The sequence below is a fragment of the Lytechinus pictus genome, chromosome 10 (assembly GCF_037042905.1).
Source record: "Lytechinus pictus isolate F3 Inbred chromosome 10, Lp3.0, whole genome shotgun sequence".
Lineage (NCBI taxonomy): Eukaryota > Metazoa > Echinodermata > Echinoidea > Temnopleuroida > Toxopneustidae > Lytechinus > Lytechinus pictus.
Genome location: NC_087254.1, coordinates 10,972,272 through 10,996,629, shown reverse-complemented (window position 1 = coordinate 10,996,629; position 24,358 = coordinate 10,972,272). Strand labels below are relative to the sequence as shown.

Sequence of the window (24,358 nt, the reverse complement as noted above, 5' to 3'; positions counted from 1 at the left end):
CTTGCGCAACTTTTGAGACCAAATTTGCGACGCCCGGGTACGTGGTTCTGAAATTACGCAACATTTTGTAAGTGCATGTCGAACCGAAATTGCTCAAAAACGTGAATTTGTGTACAAATCCAATGCAAATTGTGTTTTTAGCCGAAATTCATAAATGTATCATTATTTTCAATTTTACTAATCAAACTCGATCAATTTCATCTTGTTTATGGTCAAAATAAAGTAGCGGACGATTTCCATTGAAAAAACAATAAAAAACAAAAAGTCACAAAACAAAGAAATACATAAGAAATTTGAAAAACAATAAAATACATAAGAAAAGAATTGTGATATTGAATTTTTCTAAAAGTACATTTGATCAGAATCATTCAAAGAGTCTGTGAATAAAAAATTAGCAGTTTAGAGGCCTTATTTAATTAATTAGAGCAAATTTTGGATTTTACGCATAAATTAGCATAATTAATGAATTATGAGATTTTTCGGACAATTTGATCCTACAGTCTTGGAGATTATGCCATGGGTAATGCACGTGCCAATTTTCGGCGCGGTCGACGGCCGAGATCATAGGGGGGGGGCTGAATCAGCCCCCCCCCCCCCCCAGTCTTCTTAGGCATCGAAATAGCCCAGTCTATTTAGGGTTAAACACCCCTCTCTCTTTTCCACTCTTCTCTTTTTTCTTGCCAACATTATTGTTACTTTGCTATTTGATGAATACGTGTTGCTTTTATTTTGTGAAGCCCCTCCCTGGGGCCCATCGGGGGGGGGGGGGGGGGGGGAGGAGGCACTTCAATAGAGTGGGTACCAGGCACAACCAAAAAAACGTGTAAAAGTGGTCCTTTAAGAATGCGTACGTAACGTAATATGGCTGTCAAAAACACTAAAATATTGAAAATGGGTATAAATTTCGCTAGGAAGCCAAGTGTTTACGGTTACATTAACAAAATTAATAAAAAGACAAATGCTTTATAAAGGATTCACTTTTGGCCCCAACACTACATTTTTAGAGTCCAATTTAAGCGAGGTAAGGAGGTACTAAACCCAATATAAGTAATGTTAAAGCTGACATCTGTGATCACGTCTGACATAATTAAAATATCGCTGTACTTGTTTAGGGGGGGGGGCAATTCAGGGAATACTTGTCAAGGGTAGGGTTTCACATGCTAGTACTTGTTAAAACAAGAGGTGCATTGTCAGAACATGGAAAATACTTGTAAAGGGTACTTTTTGAAACCCCATGGTCTTGCCTGGAATATACTCGATAATGGAAGCGCCCCCCTCCGAGGCCCTTAAAAAGAGTTATGATTGATCAGATTAACTATACGGAAATCCATTGATGTCACAATTTTTTCAAAACAATATTTGCACTATGTCCTTTGTAAACAAAGAGAAGCACTCTGAATTTCCAAGAAATCAATGAATTTTACAGCATATCTAGAAAATATTTTGAACATGCATTTTAGTTGTTGATGTTGCTGGCTTTCCATAGTTAAGGTTGATTGGATCAATTGTAACTCTGTAAAATGGGGCCTTGGTCTCTTCTCTTCCCTCTACCAATGCTGGTTGAATATTGCTGGGGTGGCAGAATATAATTATTCATTTAGCAGAATGAAAAAAAAACATGGCCACAATAACATCCATCAAATAAAAAGATTGTTTCTTTTGATACCACATAGACTTCACTTTCAAATAGAGCGCAGAAACTTTGACATGATTTCACATACATGCCAGCTGCATTAAAAAATCCAAGTGATATTCTCTCAAATTTGAGGTACAAGGTCTTGCCACCCCAGCAAAAATAAACTCATAGGTAAAATGTTACTCTGACTGACATACTAATGCAGGACAAAATGGATAAGATTTATAAATAAATATATCTATATTATTTGTTTGTTACAAAACATATGGTATAGACTCTTTCACAGAGCTGCCAACCTCTGTTGAGCAAAAAACATACTGATCCATAATTAAAATCATATTTTGGTACAAAAATTGATAAATTACACATATAAAGCATGCTAATCAAATTTAACAAAAAACATATTTTGCAATAAAAAATCATATTTTGTCACTTTTAATTATGAAAAAAATACTAATATCATTAAAACATATTATTTGGCAGCTTTGATTTCAGATCGAATAAAGTAGTTAAATAAATTTGACACATTATTCATTACCTGCTTTGACATAGCAAAATAAAAACTATTATCTTCTTGGAAGATCAATATTTACAGAATATATGAAAATTGGAAGAAACCCCATCATTATCTTTTCGAGAAGATTGTAAATCGAAGGGATACATTTCTGATAGCAAATGATCCAATGGAGGCGAAGACAAGATCCGATTTATACGACTCTGAATGATCCCAAGATGTGTTCTCTTTGTACATGGCTATGGTTGCATTCTGCCAGGAACCTGGAGATGAAAAAAAAAAATTAGAAAGAAGATTGAAATAGGGAAAGAGTAAATACCGATATGCAGGGGGGAGGGGGGGGGGGCTTTTCATAGCATTTTGTCGGTGACTTTCACTGGTTAATTTGGAAGGATTGGCATTAACTTGTTACATCTGGGTGGGAAGGGGAAGTGATAAAAAGAATGCAAAACCTGAAATGCCTAGAGAAATAAAAATAAAATAAAAAGTAATTACTTGATAAACCGTGGGCCTCTCCTGAGATTCCAAGATCATTTAATAAGGCAACATCCCCGACCCCAAGGAGAGAAACATTGATAAATGAAGTCAAGCAAATTCAGCTGACACCAGTTTGTGGCAATTTAATTGTACCAGGGGCAGCATAAGGGTATTTTAACGGGGGGGGGGGGGGGGGGGGGGGTCTCGAGACACTTCAACAAAACGTGTAACTTATTTTCTCATCAAGACACTTCAACAAAACGTGTAACTTTTATTTTCTCATTTGAATAATAATGGCAATGCTTTAGAGTTAAATGACACAAACATACCCTTTTTACACTATTTGTAGCCCCCCCCCCCCCTTTCTGGGATGAAGGGTGGGGGGGGGGTAGCTGTCCCCTGCGGCGCTGCCCCTGAATCATACTCACCGCTGGTAGTTCCATTAACATGTATCTTGCACACTTCAGATCTATCTGGCTTTACTGTGTGCTTGAAACACCTAGCCTCCTTCCCCAGTCCCTTAGAGTAGAATGTATACTCATGAGCTGGGTCTAATTTGTGTGTCACACTGGAGGACTTCACTCTCATGTAGCTAAGGCCTGGTAAAAGTGGCTGGTACTGAAACCTAAGCAAGCCCTGGAGAAACAAGAGCAAAGAGAGGAATGATCAATTTCAAGAGATAGAAGTGTTGAATTAAGCATAAGTAATACAATCAATATCAATAGGCATATACACAGTGCCATTTATCTAAGAATACTCCATTCCAAGGCGCACTATTATTATTATTAGCATGGTTTCTAATATACATGTCATAAGAAACGGGGTCTTGTCAAAAGGCTGGTCCCATGTCCAAGCAAGCCTCTATCTTTTCCCCATGGCTTATTTCACTTTTGGTTTTTGCTATGTTCAACACAAAACAGGAGAGAGAGAGAAAAAAAACAAGGTCATATAATAACCAAGGAAAGAAGATAATGAGAAGGGTATAACTTTTTTTAGATTAATTTTTTGGTGAAAAAAATACAAAAGCATCGATGTTATTTTTGAAAGAATGCAGTTTAAAGCTAAATGAAAGTACCCGGTAGTTGCAGTAAAACACTGATATCGTGAGACAGTCTGTAAAACCAACGTTAAGTATTACTATATCATCGTGGATCTAGATCTGGTACAGTTACATAAACTGAACCTTGTGAAATCATAAAATCTAAGCTAAAAAACGATCACACTGAAGATCACCAACACAGGTAGGCACACGTGGGACAGTGTATATTATTATTGCTGGAATAAAGACCCGACGGAAGTGCCCGAATCCGTGCTTATTTTGCTTATTTCTCAGCAATTACACAACTTTTTCCAGAATCATTTGGCACATATTTTTTTATTCATACAAACAGACACTTGAGTGGTCATTATATTGGATTCTGTAAAGTCATTTTGAGATCGTTACCACAACTGGCATTTATCTTTAAATGCATACAAGAACAGGGTTTACCTTGAAGTTGTTTAGCCTTAATCTTGATGCCGTCTCCTCACCCATGTGAAGGTAAATTTGACTGGTTTCATTGATGATATATGATCCATTCTCTATCACCGGTGGAAGGGAGAAAGACATGGTGGAGCTTGGTACCGGTATCAGGATGTCTTCTGATGTGATGTTTGATTTGAGCAGCGACACAAGGAGATCTCTGAATAGAATATTGGTAGGTTAAAGGTCAAGTCCACCCCGGAAAAATGATTTAAATAAATAGAGAAAAATACAACTAGCAAAACGCTAAAAAGTTCATCAAAATCGGGATGTAAGATAAGAAAGTTACATTTTAAAGTTTCGCTTATTTTTCACAAAATGGTTATATGCACATCTCAGCGACATGCAAATGAGAAAGTCGATGATGTCCATCACTCACTATTTCTTTTGTTTGTTTTTTTGTTTGAATTATACAATATTTCATTTTTTACAGATTTGACAATAAGGACCAACTTGACTGAACCACGTAGTAAAACAATGCCTTTTCCACATGTTCAGGGAGGAATTAATCTTTCTTTCACTTGACAATGAGAAAATTAGAATATTTCATACAATGAAATACAAAAGAAACAGTGAGTGGATGACGTCATCAGTCTCCTCATTTGCATACCGACCAGGGTGTGCATATAACTTTTTGTGAAATTAAGCAAAACTTTAAAATGTCATAACTTTATTATTTTACATCCGATTTTGATGAAATTGTCAGTGTTATGCTTGTTGGATTTTTCTCTTTCCATTCAAATCAACTAATGGTTGGGTTGGAAATGTCCTTTAAAAACAAAAAGTATTGATATTGGTGCCTGATGGGTACAAAAAAATGATGAATTATAATAAATGCATCATAAACATAAAAAAAGCATTTAGGTATATAAATTTGTTAATATAACCTATAATTAATATAATTCACTAATCATTTGTCCTTTAGCTGATGTTCTTAATATTTAAGGCAAATTTTCCATGATCCTTTTATATTATTTCAAATTAGTGTGACATAATATGAAGAATATATGTCATTTGTAAAATTTTTGGAAGCAAAACTTAATCATATTTCTATGAATAAGGACTTTGCAAATATCATGATTTATTTGAAGAAACTCCCCCCTCCACTTAAGGAATAAAATAAAAGAATCCCAACACTTACTTTGCATTTTGAATCAGAATGGAAGATTTAGACAGTGAAGATTGTGTTCCCTGGCTTATTGCCAATTTGGCAGCTTGAAGTGAATCCTCAATGGTTTTTACTGAAAGAAATAATAAAAATTAATAGTTACTTGATTCATCTTAAAACTAATTAATTCAAGTTCTTAAATATCATCAAACCCAATATAAAACAAATTCATTGCCCGCAACTCACCCGCAGCCAAATTTTTGAGCATGTTCGAAAGTTTTCTGCGTGCAAATCAGACTTGCGAGATACTGTCAATGTGGCAACTCGCAAGTCACTCGCAAGGCTTGCACGCGGAACAGTGTGACAGGTCCTTAAGGCTGGTCTATTGATCGCATTTAGTGAAACTTGGCCAGACAGGCTATGCAATGCAATGAATTTCTAATTAAAGTTGACCTATATTAAAGTTGATCATATTCCATATCAAAGAGGAAAGGTTTTTTTTAGTCGCTTTGGTCTTAAAAGACCTGGGCCACATTCTACATAAAGAACTTAGGCTAGGCTGTTATGAATCATGGTAATAAACTTAAGCTGTTATGGATTATGGTAACTAGGTTACCATGATAATCACCATGGCGACTGGGCTTTAGCACCCAATGAAAAAAAAGGGGTTCCAAGGAAGTTACCAAACTAGTTCTACGAGACAGGTCCCTGGACTGGGACACATCATTATGTACTTCTGCACAAAACATTGCACTCACCATTAATCCCTGGTGTCCTGTTATAAAACTGCATCTCTTTGTACAACCGATACCATACGGGGCATAGTACAAGTCCTCTGGGATCGTAGGTGGCATTCTTCCATTGACCGGCATACATCAATGTACTGTGCAGGCTTGATACAGATGAATTCACATCAATGATTGGAGTAGCCTCTGCGCATGAAAAATGGACAGTAGTCGATATTATCTCCAAAAAATATATCAATAGTCTTTGAAAAATTATAATCATTAAAAAAAAAGCTGCAATATTTGCATTTTTTGTAAATAGCTAGCCTATACAAACGGTAAATTAGAATTAAGAGTCAAGTTCTGGGCCCCGTCTTACAAAGAGTTACAATTGATCCAATCAATCGTAACTCTATGGAAATCCATCAGTGTCATAATTTTTTCTATAGGAGATTGGCACAATGTCCTTTGTAAACAAAGAGAAGCACAGTGAATTTTCAAGGAAACAATAAATGCATGAATATACATCATAGTTAGAAAATATTTTGAACAAACATGAATAATACATGCTGACGTTCCTGGCCGTCCATAGTTGCGATTGATTGGATCAATTGTAACTCTTTTTGAGACGGGGCCCTGGGGGATACATACCAGGGAAGTCGTTCATGGTTGGTATAATGATGCACTCTGCCGATGTTTTACTACTGATGTGATAATCCCACTGTGCATTATACGTGGATCTAGGTGAGGATGGAGAAGTTTAAGATAAACATTTATAAAAAAGACTAATGCAATCTATGACTGAAAGGGTAATTGCCACACGTGTGGGGGTGAATCTGGCTACCCCCTGATCAACCGGAACAAAAGCAGATTTAATAATAATAATAGGCATTTATATAGCGCCATCTATCTAGAAATATTCTATTCCAAGGCGCGATGTTATTATAATTATCACCCCGGCTTTAGCTTGAGCTGCCTTTCAGCACTCATGCATTCAAGGAATTAAGCCTGCCTGGTACCCATTCACCTCACCTGGGTTGAGTGCAGCACAATGTGGATAAATTTCTTGCTGAAGGAAATTACGCCATTGCTGGGATTCGAACCCACGACCCTCTGTTTCAAAGTCAGAGGACTAATCCACTGGGCCATAAAGCTCCACAATAAAATAATGAATTTAATATTTTGACTACTAGTACACTGAAATTGCAAACTTCCTTGATTTGGCTTGTTAATTATTTCTGATAAACTTTTTCAAACATTCTATTAGATTAACGTCACATGCTTTTTGTTGTGCTTAAACACATGTATGATACTTTATTCTTCCTTTAGATATTTGTACATGTAGGAAAGTACCGTCCACATTTTAAGACTATATTCCATCACTTTAAATTATTGTAATGATCAATCTTTATAATATCAAGTGTACAATTGTCAGGCATTTTACCTGTAAATGCAATCCTACCTGCAATATGCAGGCATTGTTGCAATAAATAAAGATTGAATTGAATTGCAAAATACTATTCTCATGACGACAAGGACCCACCTGGAATGGTTGCTCATATCAAGCCGAGGCAGGTATCGTAGTTCATCACCCCATGCAGCACACCCTCTATTGTCGAAACCAGGAGAGGCTGACCCACACCACAGCACACACCAACCTCCATGTAAACAGCCATCTCCAAATTGGGAGACATTTCTCTGAAAATCAATCAAAAACAGATAGCAAATCAATAATAAAGTTGGAATCCCCGGTTATGAACAGAAATTCAATGAGAAAAATATACTCTGCATGGCTGGGAATGGTAAGCATGCGCCTGTAATCCAAGCAATATGAGGAAGTTTACACACAATAAAAGGAATTGAAAATACATATCCCCTCTTCCACAACTACATGCAATTCTTTAATTCATAATTACTTTGCTACTACAAGGAATTCTGTTTTTCACAAGGAGAGAGAAAAAATATATATTAAGGACCCGGGATAACCCAACATCCACTTTTACTACAAATACTAGGTAACATAAAATGATATCGTTCATATGCAGTAATATAGGTCAGGAATGTTCAGACTCTATTCAACTTAAAAAATGCTTGAGCACTAAGCTACATATTTTCTGAGCATTTTGTGTGCACTTTGTTGGCTTTGTCACGTAAAAATTCATATGAGTTGCACCCAGTGTTTCCTTAAGAACATGTATAAAATAGGGCCATGTCTTACAAAGAGTTACGATTGATCCAATCAAACGGAACTATGGACGGCCAGCAACGTCAACATGTATTATTCATGTTTGTTCAGAATATTTTCTAACTATGATGTATATTCATGCATTCATTGTATTCTTGAAAATTCACTGTGCTTCTCTTTGTTTACAGAGGACATTGTGCAAATTTCCTATAGAAAAAATTATGACACTGATGGATTTCCATAGAGTTACGATTAATTATATCAATCGTAACTCTTTGTAAGACGGGTCCCTCCTAACCAAGTCAAATCTCTTGAAAACACACAAATTTATTTGACTTGGGAGAAATTTATTTGCATGAAGTACACTGGGTGTGATTTCAAGTTCAGTGTTGACCTTTTGGTGTTGGTGTTAGGTCAATTTTTACATGATTATAACACCAAACATAAAATGAAGATGGTCCCGAAAAGTCACTCACTAGTTGTTGAGATGTCATTAATGCGATCTGGCTCAGTTTTTACAAACTCTGAATAAGTTTTGGAGCTAGGGGAAGCAATCCAAATTTCAGCACCAACACCAAGGCCAAAACCGAACTTGAAATCACCCACTGACCTGATACTGGACAGCATCATCCACAGTGCCATAGAAATCCCACTCGGACATATTTGCTGGAGTGGGCCTCGTTACGTGAGGGGACCAGCCAAATGTGCCGTTCAATAGACTACCCCACTCTTCCCACAGTGCTGGGGTAGCAGCGAAAATCAAGAAGCTTCCGATCCACAGAGGAGGCTTTGCACCGGGTGGTAGGTCAAGAGGCATAGACTGGAGGACTGCAAGAAATATAAACATATCTTAAGAATGTATGTATAATGAAATACACATGAAAGGGGATTTGATGGAACACTTATGGGATCTAACTGTGATAACAAGTCTAGTACCATACACATTTTGAAAAATCATCTCTGGAATATATGCAATATATGCCGTGTTTTACATGAGCAGCAAATTAATCCAAACATGGAAATCAATTGATTTGCACTTCTTCATCTCACAGGTGTATGAATAGACAACCTACTGACAAGAATCTAGTTTATCTATCAAATGCTAACCACTATATCAATGGGTGAATACATATAATCATCTTTAGCTCTGGCATTACATGCGCAAGTCATTTGTAAAATAACTTGTAACGTTGATTAAGCAAACTATACGAAATCCCTACCAGCAAGTTATCCTGACTCACTTTCAAAAACTCAAGATCCATAATGGCTAAGATAATGTCAATAATCAATAATGCCAGCCTTTGTATGAAAATTTACGTCAGATGAGGAAAATCAAAATTTCTATTTTTTAGGTTTACTGTGATTTGCCACTCAATATCCAACCAGGTTGCCTACTAATTATTTGGTTTATATTCCCATTTTGCCAATTTACCATTGTATCTAATTCCAGTTAGGCTACACACATTTTATCTATTATCTAATTAGTCTAAAACCACCCGGTTTACACGGTTAAATACACTTTCTCAACTAAATTTCCATTCCACATAATGCAAAAATGTAGATAAAGGGGAAATTAGACTCCCAGCATTAGACCAATGACAGCTACATGTAGACCAGGTGAGGAGTTAAACCAAGTGAGTATCAGACCAAACAATAGTTGGACCAAACGGTAATTGGACTACATGACAGTTACACCAGCTGAGTACCGGTAGTTAGACCAGAGTGAGTATTTGACCAAACAATTGTTGGACCAAACGGTAATTAGGCCAATGACAGTTACACAAGGTGAGCACCGGTAGTTAGACCAGTGTGAGTATTAGACCAAATTAGTCCAAATTGATAGTGGACCGAGTGGGTTTAGCCATATGATGGTGTTAGACATGTGAGATTTAGATCATCTGCATCTGTGATAAGCACTATACAGATATTGGTCATTTAAAAAAATGGATAGAAACCCATTATACCAACATCTAGATATATCATTATGTGACAATGACATATATTGTTAGGTGTGTTTGAGCTAACAATGTAGGCTTCTTAAATAGCACATTGATGGTACAATACCTCTGAACTGTCTCGACGTTAACCCTCCTCCGAACAAGAAGATGACCGGGTTGCCATGGTGATATAACCCCACAGGTGAGCTGTAGAGGGTGTCGATTAGGTATTGTAGATTACGATGAAACACATTAATCACCTGTGCACCAAACATCATACAAAATGTCCATAGATTCAAAACTTCCCTATAATGGAATCTTCACCAGTGCATATTATATGACACCTAGATACATGGAGATCCTTGCCATTTCATTGGTTGTTTGATACAGACCATTCAGCCCATTTTACAATGATGTCGTCATCCATGCAATTTCGGTATCCATTCATCGTGCGATTTTGGATCCACATATTTTGTCCATTGCATGCTCGCCAAGACCGCCAACACGACCCGTAAAAACACCTATGTGGAGCGACATGTGTTACTGTACATCCGAAAGACTGCGCTCGCTCAACTGCACACACTTTTGCACCAAAATTCATGAATGCCAAATGACAAGGATCTATATTAGATGTGATATAAAACAAATAATGATTTTTTTTTTTTCATTTATGTAATGGACAGACTATTTCATGCGATGAAAGATATGATGATCCCTTGCACTCATAAATGTTTTTATTTTTTTTTTACCTTTTCATTATTATAGTTTGGGTGCAAATAGTTGAACATCTGTGAATGAAAACAGTGATTAATCTGATGGTACATAAATAGCGTATAGGTATGAGTGCGATGGTACAAGATTTTGCATTAATTATGAAGTGAAAGATAGTGCTCGATACGACTCGTACAAGTAGTAAATATAACCCATTTACTGTGCATATTTCAGTCTCCACACTGGATAAGGACATCATTCTTATCAATTTGACACCGGGGAGTGTTTCATCGAAAGAATTGTCAGGCGTTTTATTTGACAAGTCCTGTTTTAGGCAACTTGTCATAAGTCTGTGCCACGGCTCTTACCAGGAATCCCACTATAAGGATGCTATGCATCTTTCCAGCAGTCCCCATTGTTTTTGTCTATGGTGGTTGTGATGATTGTGAAGAAAACCCTCTTGCAGGATTCCTGCGGGAAAGACGCGGTTGTGACTTCCGACACAGTATCTTTAACATCCAACGGTCGCCATGGTAACAGAGCTGGTCAGCCAATCAAAACAAAGGAAAGTTGTCACATCCAATAACTTGCCAGACAATGAATTCAGATGAAAAGCTCCCCTGATGACATGGTTGAGAATTACACGTAACTCTGCCTAGGTCGAATCTCTTGGGATTAGAGAAATCTTTTCAACTTAAGGAAAATTCGATTTATAAGAGATATATAATACACGTTTGGAATAATCTGGGACCGGTTACACAAAGCTTAGCAATGATCGTAGAACATTGCCTACGATTGATTGCATTGACTTCAATGTACAATCAATCGTGAAAACAAAGCGTACGGTTAATCGCTAACCTTGGTGTTACGGGACCCTGGTCTAAAAAATTGCTTTGACTTGCGATTATTCGATTTATGGAAGGTAGACTTAGGCAGAGTTACCTGGTGGGAGTTTCATAAAGCTGTTCGTAAAGTTATGAACAACTTTACGCACGACTGGAACATGTTCTTAGGTCATAACTCAATTACATAGGGAATGACATAGCACAAGAAAGGTTCACCAGTCGTGCGCGTAAAGTCATTCGTAGATCTTACAAACAGCTTTATGAAACACTCACCTGTTTATAAAAATCCAGCCTGTACAGGTAACACACATATTTTTGAAATGTCTGAGGAGTATTCCAACCCCCTGCTTTTTCTTGATCTTATCAAAGCTGACAGAGTTTGTACATACCTCTTGTGATGATTTATTTGTTAACTCTGATGCTAACCAATGGTCACACCTGAATGTTTCAAAATAAAAAATAAAAGGCAAGATTTAAGAGAATTAAAACAAGCATCAACACACACAACACTTTCAAATCAAAAGTAAAATGAGAAAATTATGATATTTTAAAGTATTATTTTCATAAAACAGTTATACATTAAAGGTGGTATGCACATGATAAACCATTTTTCCAACATATCTTGCATATTGTTATTATCAAATTGGAAATATTATCTTCTGTACCAGGTGTATATTCTTTATATTCGGTTTATTTGAATATTTATGTCATTTATATTTTCTGCTGTTATGTTTTATTTATTGTAATTATTGCATTATAAATTTTGTTGGAAAAATGAATAAATAAATGAATGAATGAATGTCCACACTCTATGTTTCTTTTGTATTTTAAATATGAAATATCAAATGTATAAATTATTTCTTCCAATGATATAAACTTGGTTTGATATTAAAAACATGTGCAATTCAATTTTCACTACAAGACATAATGAAATAGAATAGTTTACAGGATAATAGGAACCAGAAAATAGAATGAAAGCTAGTCAGGTATGGTACCTTTAAATGCTCAAATACAATATATTTGTCTCGTTGAAAAAAATACAAAAAAAACCCCAGAAAAATTCATTGAATTTACCTTCACAAAATGGAATTCAGGTTTTTGCTGTGTACATTTTCTCTGACAATACAGCAGTTCCATTTTATGTTAAGTTTAAAATGGAATTACGGTATAGGTTCCAAGGAAAGGAAAAGGCCAATTTTTTGAAAGGGAAATCATTGTCCCAATTTTTTTTCTTCATAAATCATGAATTGAGCTGATGAATTGACATAATTGACAGGTTAAGGCTTTTAATAACAAACACCAATACCCTTTTAAGTTTCTAATCTCAACAATTTATTTTTCAAAAATCTTGTTAATGACGTATTTTCAATTCTCAACAATATCTTTAGAGGCAATACTAAAGACTGATTATAAAAGGCCCATCAATGTGACAAATAGAGAATTAAATCAGATTAAGCAAATATCACTCTTTCTGTAATACTATCATATGTCTTACTATTGTTTGAAAGAGCTACAATAAGGATTATGGTTTTTTTTTAAATTCTATTTCGCACCTGCAAAGTGCTCAGTATATTTCTCCCCAAAAAGGACGCAGAAAGAAAAAATCTGTTATCTTTCATTTCATCTGAGATTCAAGAGATTCAACTGAAAGTACAAATCAAGAATGTTCAGATTTTTATGCTTGAAAGAGGCTTTATCATTAAAAATATACACCTACCAATTTACAGCAAGCTGAAAAGGAGCGTTGTTCTGGGTTAGGGTGAGATAACTCTTCAGAGCTTCATCACTTGAATGATTCTGGTATCCCTTCAAAAAAATAGAAGAAAAATATACCTAAAAACATAATATTTTCCTCTACCAAAATGCATGAAGTACCCCCCCCCCCACCATCCATTCCAAAATAAGATATCTAATTACAAAATGGCTTATTGTGAAACCTCTACAGCAATTCTTTTACACTGTATCTGAATTATCTGTTACGAATAATAATGGAAACAAAAACGTCAATACCACATAATCAACGAAGGGGCTTAAATTAATCCAAGGTCATGGCTTCTGATACCCTCAGAAACGGCCTTCATGATCTTCCAAATATTTGAAGGCTTCAGGTTAAAATAAATGCCCTTTTGCCTTTTGCCATTTTGATGAACAAAAATATTAGTTTTCTTGGCTAATTTTAGTTTATTTATTCAGATAGTATGTTCAGCTCTCTGTGCCAATTTAACACATCAACAGAGCTCTTTTTCATGAACTTACCCACTCAATCATGAAACCATCCATGCCCACAACCTTGGCTTGGAGAATGAGATATTCCTGGAAATTGGATTAAATTACAACTCTTGTTACTTTATGTATGGTATTCAATAGGTGATTAATAGGGGCCGGGGAGGGATAAGGTAGGGTCATCAAAATGAAACTTCACATAGCAGTAGGACATACACTGTTGTATACCTGAAAAAATGCATCAGGGAAGACCTGCATGGGGGGCGTTTCATGAAAGGACTTGTCGGACGTTTTATCCGACAAGTCCCATTTTATCCGACAGTTACCATAGGAACAGTGCCTCTCTGCCAATCAAAATCATGGAAAGATGTCAGATCTGACAACTTGTCGGATGAAAATATTGATGAAACGCTCCCCAGGTGCAAAAGACAACCCCCCCCCCAACTTTGTCTCTTTTTTTTTTCTCATTTGGATTGCGAGAGGGGATTATTTACACTATTTTGGTAAGCGAGGGCAGTCTCTACCCCCCCCCCCCTCCCCCCCCCTTCAGTAGGTATGCTAGTGGGGAAAAGGGTGATAATAACAGCAACTTTTCAATAAAGCTAATAACCCTTTCATTTTTAAACTAAATTACAAAATGACAGGAGCCATAACCATAAATACATGATATTTTCATAAACAATGAATCACACAAATGTATATTACTGTTATCAACTAGTATAAGTTCCTAATAACATTCAAGAAATAAAAGAAGAAATACTTGATTTATGATTTATTTTATTAGGGCAGTTTCATGAAAAACTTTTTTACTAACAAATTAGCTCTGAGCCAATCAAATGCAAGGATTTCAGTAACTTATAACAAATAGCCAGAGATAATCACTGACTACTTGTTCCATGAAATGCTCCCTTGATGAGCTCACCTGGTAAATAGGATCATGATCAGAAGTAAGACCCAAGCTCGGATATACCGAAGATGCTATGTCTATATGATGCGAGCCATCAGAGGTCAAAAGGTCAGCATTGTAGATGAAATGTGTCTTGCTAGCATGACTTTTCTTTGCAACTCTGTATTAAATACAAGATGAAAAAAAGAGTAGTATTACTATTAAGGATAATATGTCTTGTTTCATAAAGAGTTGTTATAATAACAATGGCACAATTTCTATTACAAGTTGACTACATGTATCAGTCATCAAATTGAATGATTTCAGTTGCTTTAAACTGTAAATTGCAAATTCGTTTTTGTAACAAGTCTTATGAAATTGGGCCCTGGTCAAGAGTATGAACACTGCATAATACTAACATTCAATGTAGACAGCTAGATCTGTTAGTTGAGAGTGAGGTTATCAAACAATTTGTGAACTTTTTACTCTGTCTTCCTAATGCAAGGAGGTGCAATGAAGCAAGGCATAGTAGTACAGTGAAACAACTTTAGACTGAAAATTTCACTCTAAAGTAAACTGGTGCAATTAAAATACTTGATTCCAGTTTGACATATTAAAATATAAAATTATATTTGCAAATAAATGCAGGGCATGAGCATACAGGATATGATCATATTCAATAGACAAGGACAGTAATCAGAAAAAGAAATAGCTTCATTCAATGAAGGGCAATTTCGATCCTACAACAGAAATTACAAAAGAAAAAACATTTAAAAAAATATATAAAAAAGCAAAAGACTTCAATTAGTGACAAAAATAACAGAACACTTTCTTTTGAAAAATGCATATCTTCATTTTGTATCCATTCCCAAATTGTTTTCCGAGCCACTTACTCCCTTCCACCATATAATAAATCAGCAGGCAACAAATTATTATTATTTTTTTTTTTTCAGGAGCTAATTTTTCAGGGCTCTTTTGAGTATTTTGGGGTGAAATCGCCCCCTTCCTTGTGTATTTTTCCCCCTGTAAGTCAGGTATATTGTGACCTAAATCTTAAAACTAATTAAAAGAAGAAATTACCCATGAAAAGACCATAAACCAAGGCTGCCATCGTGTTGCCTCGTAAGCTTGTTGCTTGTCACATCAGCAAGTATCTAGATGACAATAATAGAGTAAAAATCATATGATCATATTTAATATTTCTTATTTGTTTAAAGTACATTTTTCTTCTTCTTTGCTGGCCAATAGTATTTTTAGTAGGGCCTAACCCTTACTAAGTTACAGCAGATTTCAGAATCGTCAAAATTGTGAAATCTACTTTTTCTTAAGGGGGTGTTGCAAGAAAATATTTGCAATCAATCGCAAATATTCTGTTGCAGTTTTACAACTGATACATCAACGTTAGCTATAGTATACTATAGCAAATCAGATTAAACTTCTTGTTTCAAGGAACAAATTAGCAATCAATCACTAATTTGCAATTAACTGCAAGACATGTGATTAGGATTGACTTGCAATTGATCGCAAGTTTCTTGCAACACCCCATGGCCATTACTACTACTTGACTAAGTAACAAGTTAATACGTTGTCGTTCATAGAAATTTACGAAAAGTCGAAAACACGCAGACAATATGATTAAGTTTAGAACAGATTATTCATACCAACTTTCCTGCACAAGTCCTCCATGACCCAAACCACATAATGAATAGAAGAACAGGTGAAATGCGCATCTTGTAACAGCTCTTCGCTTGGAAACCTAAATTTACTCCGAACTCCGACGACGCGACCGGGAAGCACAGTACCAGCGCAGCTCAACGCTAGCTAGCTCGCTCCCCCGGCCCGGCCCACCCGGCGCGGCCCGCGGTCCCCCGTAAGCCACTGATGCTGTGCGCCGGAATGATCCAGCTGCTAATCACGTCGCGGTATCAATAACATTAACAAGATTGGTATACTTTCTCACAAGCTAATGATACGTAGAAGATACCTCTAATCACCTTAGTTTGTAACACCAAATCGTGCTACAATCTGAATAGTTGTGAAGGAAGATAAGAAAGAGTGAGTCTGAAACTGAGCTAGCTGAGCGAAAAAGATGATGAGATGGCTTCTACTCCAACAGTATTTTTGCTCATGATGAGCGGTCAGATTGAAGGAGGAGATGTGAGTATTATGCTCTGAAAACTGTAGTCATGATATGAATCAAATAAACTCATTTAGAGAGAATGGTGCCTTGGTGGACAAACCGATTTGATACTTAGATTCATTCTGATTCTTGTAGTCTTGTTTGAATGTGTATTTAAGGGTAGTCGCTAAAGATTGACTTGATGTTTTGCGTTGTCTTGGAGTAATGGAGATACTAACTGGCTATGAATTAACATGTGCACATTATTATATGATACACATGTAGGCATTATCGTGAAATTGGGAAGCAGTTCCTAATTTCCACCAGACACTTTTTCATGACAAGACATGTCATGACCTTTTCGAGCTTGCACATGCACACTGCTTCACCGCTGCTGGCGCACTGATTCTAAAAATTCTAATCCTTCAAAGAGCTTGATTTATTTTGTCGCTGTCTTTTCTCTACTCGCTATAATGGGAACCAGCGTGGAAAATTGTCCATAGAATTGTACACGCTGGTTCCCATTTCAGCGAGTAGATAAAGACAGATTATTAATGAGATTTATTTCGTCAGTGATGATTCTGACGAGATGATTTTCTCTAGTAAACTGTCTTTATCTACTCGTGAAAATGGGAACCAGCACAATCCAGGAGAATTTTCCATAGCTGGTTCCCATTTTGAAGAGTAGATATAGATTGCCAATGAGATTTATTTCGTTAGTGGTGATTCTGTCAAAATATATCTCACTAATCTGTCTTTATCTACTCGTGAAAATGGGAACCAGCATGTATAATTCAGTAGAATTTTCTTAAGGGGTTCCTATTTTGAAGAGTAGATATAAAGAGAGATTGCCAATGAGATTTATTTCGTCAGTGATGATTCTGATGACATAAATTTCACTAGTAAACTGTCTTTATCTACTCGTGATGTGAAAATGGATAGAGTGTATTAAAGTGATTCATCCCCATATATATCTTGTTTGTGATTTATTTAGTGAATCGATTTTGTAATCATTTTTTATGTCAACATTGTGAAAGTGGCAGAGTGGTCTTGAAGAGCACGGAAATGCGGGGTAGATGGATATAATTACAAAAATTATGATTCCGCGGAATCGATGTCATCTGAATACTTGTCCACCCACATGCAATCTGAGCCTGATAAATATCGCATGAGGAAAGAGATAACCAGTTGTGTGAGGAGTTTTGCACCGTAAAAAAAGCCTCTCGCATCCATTTTTTCAAAATCGCCGAAGCGAAGTTTCTTTACATATCGTGGTGAAAGGAGGTACAAATTTGATTTGGTGACCAGTTCCCAAAAGCAGGGAATGGCCCATATGTAAATAAAACTTAACTTTGTTAAACTGGAAGATGGAGAGGAGAGAGAAAGAAGAAGAGGAGGGAAGGGGATATGAATAGAATTTCAATTTTCATCATGAACTAAAGTAAAAGTCAAAGACAAACCACAAAGAAAGGAAAGTAAATGTGGAGACTTGACCAAACGTGAAATGAAGAAGGATTCAGCCTTAGTTTGAGGAAGGTTAATGTTGGTAGCTAGAGTAGAGTTTCATGCCCCAGCATACCTCAAGTGATGTTCGTTTAGCTGGGCTCCACTTCACTACCGCTACACTACGCTACACCTACCTGAACATCAAAGTGGTGAACTCTGATACTCCGAGTGACAAAGGTGGATTTTATGGGGGGAAATATAAAATTCATGCAACAACACGATCTTTTAAAACAATGGAAACTAATATTCTTACTTTTCACAAAGTTTCACTTCTTTTCCATGCTTCTATCAGTCACAAAATTGGTATTAATTCTCTGCCGATTCCAAAACATCGCAAACTGCATTGGAATTGGCAGTGAATTAATACATGTATGTGTGAGGAAAATGTTACTGGCTCTAAATCGCCAATTATGAAACTTGTAATCCATTTGACCCTCCCATTCTTGAGCAGTGAGCTAAAAACTAACAGGTGGCCTTATTACCCCACTCTCCATACATGTATTGATAATTCTTGTGTGATATTGGGAAGGGGTGTTTATATTTAAGTGTCCTTTGCAGTGAGTGGATTTGGAAGGCCACATCATCACAGAGATTTCTGTTGGAATAGTTTTCAAACGATATAGCCTAACTTTTAGATAATTCAGACATCCATATTGCCTGGCTCATGACGGTGCTGCTTGGAAGGTTGAAAGGAATGCTTCCCTTATCTCATGTTGATCTCAATATTTTTTGTGTTCATAGTCACAGTATTCCCTTTTATGTTGAAATCTACTAAATGTAGTGGATCTTTGATTATATGATCTCATCTTTATTTTAAAGAATCAATCTTAAAATGCTAGCTGCTTGAACTGCATTGAAAAAGAATATTAGTTTGGTCTCATGTATAAAACTCACTTTTTTTAATTCAATTCTCATATTTAGTTTCCAGAGTTTGATGATCTCTATGTCAAATACAACTTTGTGTATGGTCCAGACTGGGTCATTACAAGTGTAAGTACAAAGTTTGAATAATTCCCATTATTTTCTTGTTTTTAACTTTCAATTCATTACAATACATAACCCTTTGTAAATTGTGTAATCACTGTTTTTATCAGCATGATTTTATTCCCAAAAATTAATTTGAAAAATTATTGATTTTGTACACTGTAACATGATACTGATGTTTGATAATTTAATTTTCAATAAATACACAGATGTGAATACCATTGTGATATCCAGGGCTTAAATAACCTTGAAGGTCATCTAAGTCTTTGACCTCAGATATTCTACTGATTGTCCTCAATGTCCATTTTCTGGCCCTTGGATATCTATGCCCTATTCAATTTTCCCATCAGACCCCTTTTAAAATTGCCCTCGCCATAAAAAAAATATTGAAATTAATGCGTAAAATACATGTATTTCAGTCATATACCTATTCACTATATTATTGATTCAATTATTATGTTTTTATTGTTCGAATGTACATATTTTGTAATGTTTTTATCATGAGAAAAATCAATCATTATTTTAATTGTCTATTTGTCTTATCTTAGGGTCTTGAGGAAGGTATCTCACAAGTTTGCAAGAAGAATGTTTATGGAAACCAATATTTTGTGTGGAACTTTCCTCTGGATGTGACATTCAAGAGCACTAACCCTTATGGCTGTAAGTAGAACTAATAGGAATATTGAATCACAATTTTTTTTAGGATTGTTGATGTTTTTAATCTTCTTCATCATCTTTCTCCTTCCTCTTCTCCATCATCTCATCCTCATTTTCTTCTCTCTCTTTTCTCTTCCATGCCTCTCCTCTTCCTCCTTTTTTGCTGCCTCTCCTTACTCTCTTCCCTTTTCTATTCATTTCTCCTTTTCCTCCCCCAGTCCTCTTCTTTTATTCCTCTCCCCTGTTCTCTTCCCATCATCCTCCACCCCTCTCCCCCTTTTCTTCTTCCCACTATCTCCCCCCCACCACTTCCTCTTTCTTTTCCAGTCTATCTCTCCTCTCCCCTCTACTTTTCTCTTTCCCCTCCCCCTTTGCTTTCTCCTCTTCCCCTCCCTTATCTTCTCTTTCTCTCCTTTCCTCTCACCCTGCATCTCCTCTCTTCTCACTAGTTTTCTTCTCCCTTCCCACTCTCCTCTCCACCTCCTCTCTTCTATTGCCTTCCATCTCCTTATCTTGAATATCTAGAGTATTAGTACACTGTGCATTGAGTGAAATCAGGGTGCTACATAACTTTTTAGAAGCACTTGCCCAGTCGGGCAAGTAAATTTTTAAATAGTTGTAATATACTTGCCTGAAAATCTGTTTCACTTGCCCGAAAAAAAATCCTGAAAAAAAGTTTTACCTCTTCAAATTAAAGAAAGTACATGTATTGCAGTTTTATAAACCATTGACCCTTTTCTCTCTTTTGACATGAACTGATCTACCTTGTTATTGCATTTCTTTTTCCAAAGTGATTTTATCTTGCCTGCCATGACAAAAATTAGGGTCAATATCATATCATATCGACCCTAATTTTTGTCATTTTACTGTGAGAATTTTGCTTGCCCAATTCGGGCAAGTAGTTTTGGTTTTTACTTCAAAACACTTGCCCGACTCTAACTTTTACTTCCCCCAGGGCAATCGGGCAAGTGCTTATGTAGCAACCTGAGTGAAATATTTTGCTTATGTAGAAATGAGAAGCATGAAGTTGGATATTGTGAGGCTTACAGTAAATCCAAGCTTTTCATATGTATTTTTATGCATAGCTTACATACATTTTTAGCACTCCAAAATGGTCTTGATATTACTCCCCCTTTCTCTCTCCCCTATCTCTTGATGCAGGGCCTCAGTTGGTTTTAAGTGTGTACGGTTTGGATGCTTTTGGCACAGCTGTGGTCAGGGGATACGGAGCAGTTCACATACCCATCACACCAGGAAGGTAAATGGCTCCTTGTGTCTTTACTTACTTACTAATTTATTCATTCATTCTTACATTCATTCATTCCTTCATTCCTTTTATTTATTTATGTGTCTTTTGTTTATTTTAGTTTTTGTCTCGCCTGCATAGCAGAGCGAGACTATAGGCGCCGCTTTTCCGACGGCGGCGGCGTCAACATCAAATCTTAACCTAAGGTTAAGTTTTTGAAATGACATCATAACTTAGAAAGTATATGGACCTAGTTCATGAAACTTAGACATAAGGTTAATCAAGTATTACTGAACATCCTGCCTGAGTTTCAGGTCACATGACCAAGGTCAAAGGTCATTTAGGGTCAATGAACTTAGACCATGTTGGGAAAATTATTTCAAAATCTTAACCGAAGGTTAAGTTTTTGAAATGACATCATAACTTAGAAAGTATATGGACCTAGTTCATGAAACTTGGGCATAAGGTTAATCAAGTATTAGTGAACATCCTGCTCGAGTTTCAGGTCGCGTGACCAAGGTCAAAGGTCATTTAGGGTCAATGAACTTTGGTCAAGTTGGGGGTATTTGTTGAATTACTATCATAACTTTGAAAATTTATGGATCTAGTCCATGAAACTTGGACATAAGGTTAATCAAGTATTAGTGATCATCCTGCCTGAGTTTTAGGTCACATGACCAAGGTCAAAGGTCATTTAGGGTCAATGAACTTTGGCCAAGTTGGGGGTATTTGTTGAATTACCATCATAACTTTGAAAATGTATGGATTTAGTTCATGAAACTTGGACATTAGGTTAATCAAGTACCACTGAATATCCTGTGCGAGTTTCAGGTCACATGACCATGGTCAATGGTCATTTAAGGTCAATGAACTTTGGCCGTGTTGGGGGTATATGTTAAATTACCATCCTAGCTCTGAAAGTTTACGGATCTAGTTCATAAAACTTGGACATAAGAGTAATCAAGTATCACTGAACATCCTGTACGAGTTTCAGGTCACATGACCATGGTCAAAGGTCATTAAAGGTCAATGAACTTTGGCCGTGTTGGGGGTATTTGTTGAATTACCATCCTAACTGAAAGTTTATGGATCTAGTTCATAAAACTTGGGATATAAGAGTAATCAAGCATCACTGAACATCCCCTGTGAGTTTCAGGTCACAAAACCAAGTCAAAGGTCAGTTAAGGTCAATAAACTTAGGCCATGTTGGGGTAATTGTTGAAGTGCCATCATAACTTTGAAAGTTTATGGATAGAGTGAATGAAATGTGGACATGGGTGTAGTTGACAGTCTTAAGTCTCTGTTCAAATGTCATTTATGGTCAATGAACGTGGTATTATGTCATTATATGAATGATGTTTTTGTGAATGATTATTTTATAGTAGTTTTCAAAGTTAGCACTGCTGCTATATTAAATTGCGTAATGCAGGCGAGACTGCCATAGGCGTTCCACTTGTTTCATTTATTTGTTTGTTTATTAGTTAACATTTTTACATTAAATTATTTGTTTATCTATTTTTCTATTTGGAAACCTTGATTGTGGTGTTCTGCTGAGCCCAGTTACCATGTCTTTGTCATTAGGACAAAGTTACCTCAGTTTGAAATCTGTATGAAACGAGTCCCAGGTTAGATTTTTTTTGGTGATAATTTTGTATTTGTGTGAGGTATGTTTATGGTGAGCCATGAACATGGCTAGGTTAATGTGAGTACAAACAAAGCAAAATTGTTGCTGATGCTACTATTCACTAAAGTCTTAAACAGAGATGCCAGTCTTAAGGCTTTTGCCTAATTTCAGGCCCTGACTTCCCCCTTTTTAAAGGAAACCAAATTACAAGGAGAAAATCTATCCTATCAGAAAGAAAAAATGAGAGGAGCAATCTAAAAGTTGTTTGATCAAAAACGGTTATAGAATAAGCGAGTTATGGAATTTTGAAAACTCTTGTGGTACTGTCTATGGGGATCCTCAAATTGGCAAACGTACTTCAAAATGGCTGATTTGTGGACAACTCTCCACTTGTTTAGTACACAAATTTTCAGATTTTCCTCATTTTTTGTCTCACCTGCATAGCAGAGTGAGACTATAGGCGCCGCTTTTCCGACGGCGACGGCGGCGGCGGCGTCAACACCAAATCTTAACCTGAGGTTAAGTTTTTGAAATGACAGCATAACTTAGAAAGTATATGGACCTAGTTCATGAAACTTGGCCATAAGGTTAATCAAGTATTACTGAACATCCTGCCTGAGTTTCATGTCACATGACCAAGGTCAAAGGTCATTTAGGGTCAATGAACTTAGACCATGTTGGGGGAATCAACATCAAAATCTTAACCTAAGGTTACGTTTTTGAAATGTCATAACTTAGAAAATATATGGACCTAGTTCATGAAACTTATACATAAAGTTAATCAAGTATCACTGAACATCCTGCATGAGTTTCACGTCACATGACCAAGGTCAAAGTTCATTTAGGGTCAATGAACTTTGGCCGAATTGGGGGTATCTGTTGAATTACCATCATAACTTTGAAAGTTTATGGATCTGATTCATGAAACTTGGACATAATAGTAATCAAGTATTACTGAACATCCTGTGCAAGTTTCAGGTCACATGATCAAGGTCAAAGGTCATTTAGGGTCAATGAACTTTGGCCAAATTGGGGTATTTGTTGAATTACAGCCATAAATTTGAAAGTGTGTTGGTCTAGTTCATAAAACTTGGACATAATAGTAATCAAGTATCACTGAACATCCTGTGCGAGTTTCAGGTCACATGATCAAGGTCAAAGGTCATGTAAGGTCAAAGAACTTTGGCCACGTTGGGGGTATTTGTTGAATTGCCATCATATCTCTATAAGTGTATTGGTCTAGTTCATAAAACGTGGAAATAAGAGTAACCAAGTATCACTGAACATCTTGTGCGAGTTATAGTAGTTTTCAAAATCAGCACTGCTGCTATATTGAATCGCGTGATGCAGGTGAGACGGCCAGAGGCATTCCACTTGTTTTAAATTGCACCTTGCCTCCTTCTGAGCACAACATATGTCATAGGAAAATATAATTCACACCACATATGTCAAG

At 36.4% G+C, this 24,358-nt stretch overlaps 2 protein-coding genes across 4 annotated transcripts in view; one reads left to right on the top strand and one right to left on the bottom strand.

The window, feature by feature from the left end:
* Positions 1 to 1,852: 1,852 nt before the first annotated feature.
* LOC129269100 (uncharacterized) lies at positions 1,853 to 16,699 on the bottom strand. Of its 2 annotated transcripts, XR_010294790.1 has the most exons (16): positions 16,431 to 16,665; positions 15,850 to 15,923; positions 14,806 to 14,950; positions 13,917 to 13,973; positions 13,378 to 13,466; positions 12,050 to 12,098; positions 10,232 to 10,364; positions 8,778 to 8,995; positions 7,526 to 7,680; positions 6,634 to 6,722; positions 6,016 to 6,189; positions 5,291 to 5,390; positions 4,117 to 4,309; positions 3,056 to 3,263; positions 2,118 to 2,413; positions 1,853 to 1,911 (listed from the first exon to the last, which is right to left on the bottom strand). XR_010294790.1 is itself a non-coding variant. In XM_064105322.1 (15 exons), the coding sequence occupies exons 1-15, from the start codon at positions 16,497 to 16,499 to the stop codon at positions 2,262 to 2,264; spliced, it is 1,905 nt and encodes a 634-aa protein (XP_063961392.1). In that variant the 5' UTR covers positions 16,500 to 16,699; the 3' UTR covers positions 1,853 to 2,261. The 2 variants fall into 2 exon arrangements, 1 of the variants encoding a protein (XP_063961392.1); XM_064105322.1 differs by having other exon boundaries at positions 1,853 to 2,413; positions 16,431 to 16,699.
* The window catches only part of LOC129269094 (B9 domain-containing protein 1-like), a 20,121-nt gene continuing 12,402 nt past the window's right edge, over positions 16,640 to 24,358 (top strand). Inside the window, exons 1-4 of one of the 2 annotated variants that reach the window (XM_064105323.1) lie at positions 16,640 to 16,926; positions 19,316 to 19,384; positions 19,927 to 20,038; positions 21,197 to 21,293. In XM_064105323.1, the coding sequence (XP_063961393.1) occupies positions 16,867 to 16,926; positions 19,316 to 19,384; positions 19,927 to 20,038; positions 21,197 to 21,293 (338 nt within the window). In that variant the 5' untranslated portion in view covers positions 16,640 to 16,866. The remainder of the gene's footprint in view (positions 16,927 to 19,315; positions 19,385 to 19,926; positions 20,039 to 21,196; positions 21,294 to 24,358) is intronic. The other variant, XR_010294792.1, reaches the window with a different exon arrangement.

What these genes read in the sequence shown, in the direction of transcription:
- LOC129269100 (XM_064105322.1), bottom strand. Translation starts at nt 16,499, where the DNA reads ATGCGCATTTCACCTGTTCTTCTATTCATTATGTGGTTTGGGTCATGG. An exon ending in TTTCAGCTTGCTGTAAATTG is followed by an intron (nt 12,099 to 13,377) that starts GTAGGTGTATAT and finishes TGAAACATTCAG; the next exon opens with GTGTGACCATTGGTTAGCAT. An exon ending in AACGTCGAGACAGTTCAGAG is followed by an intron (nt 8,996 to 10,231) that starts GTATTGTACCAT and finishes TATTTCTTGCAG; the next exon opens with TCCTCCAGTCTATGCCTCTT.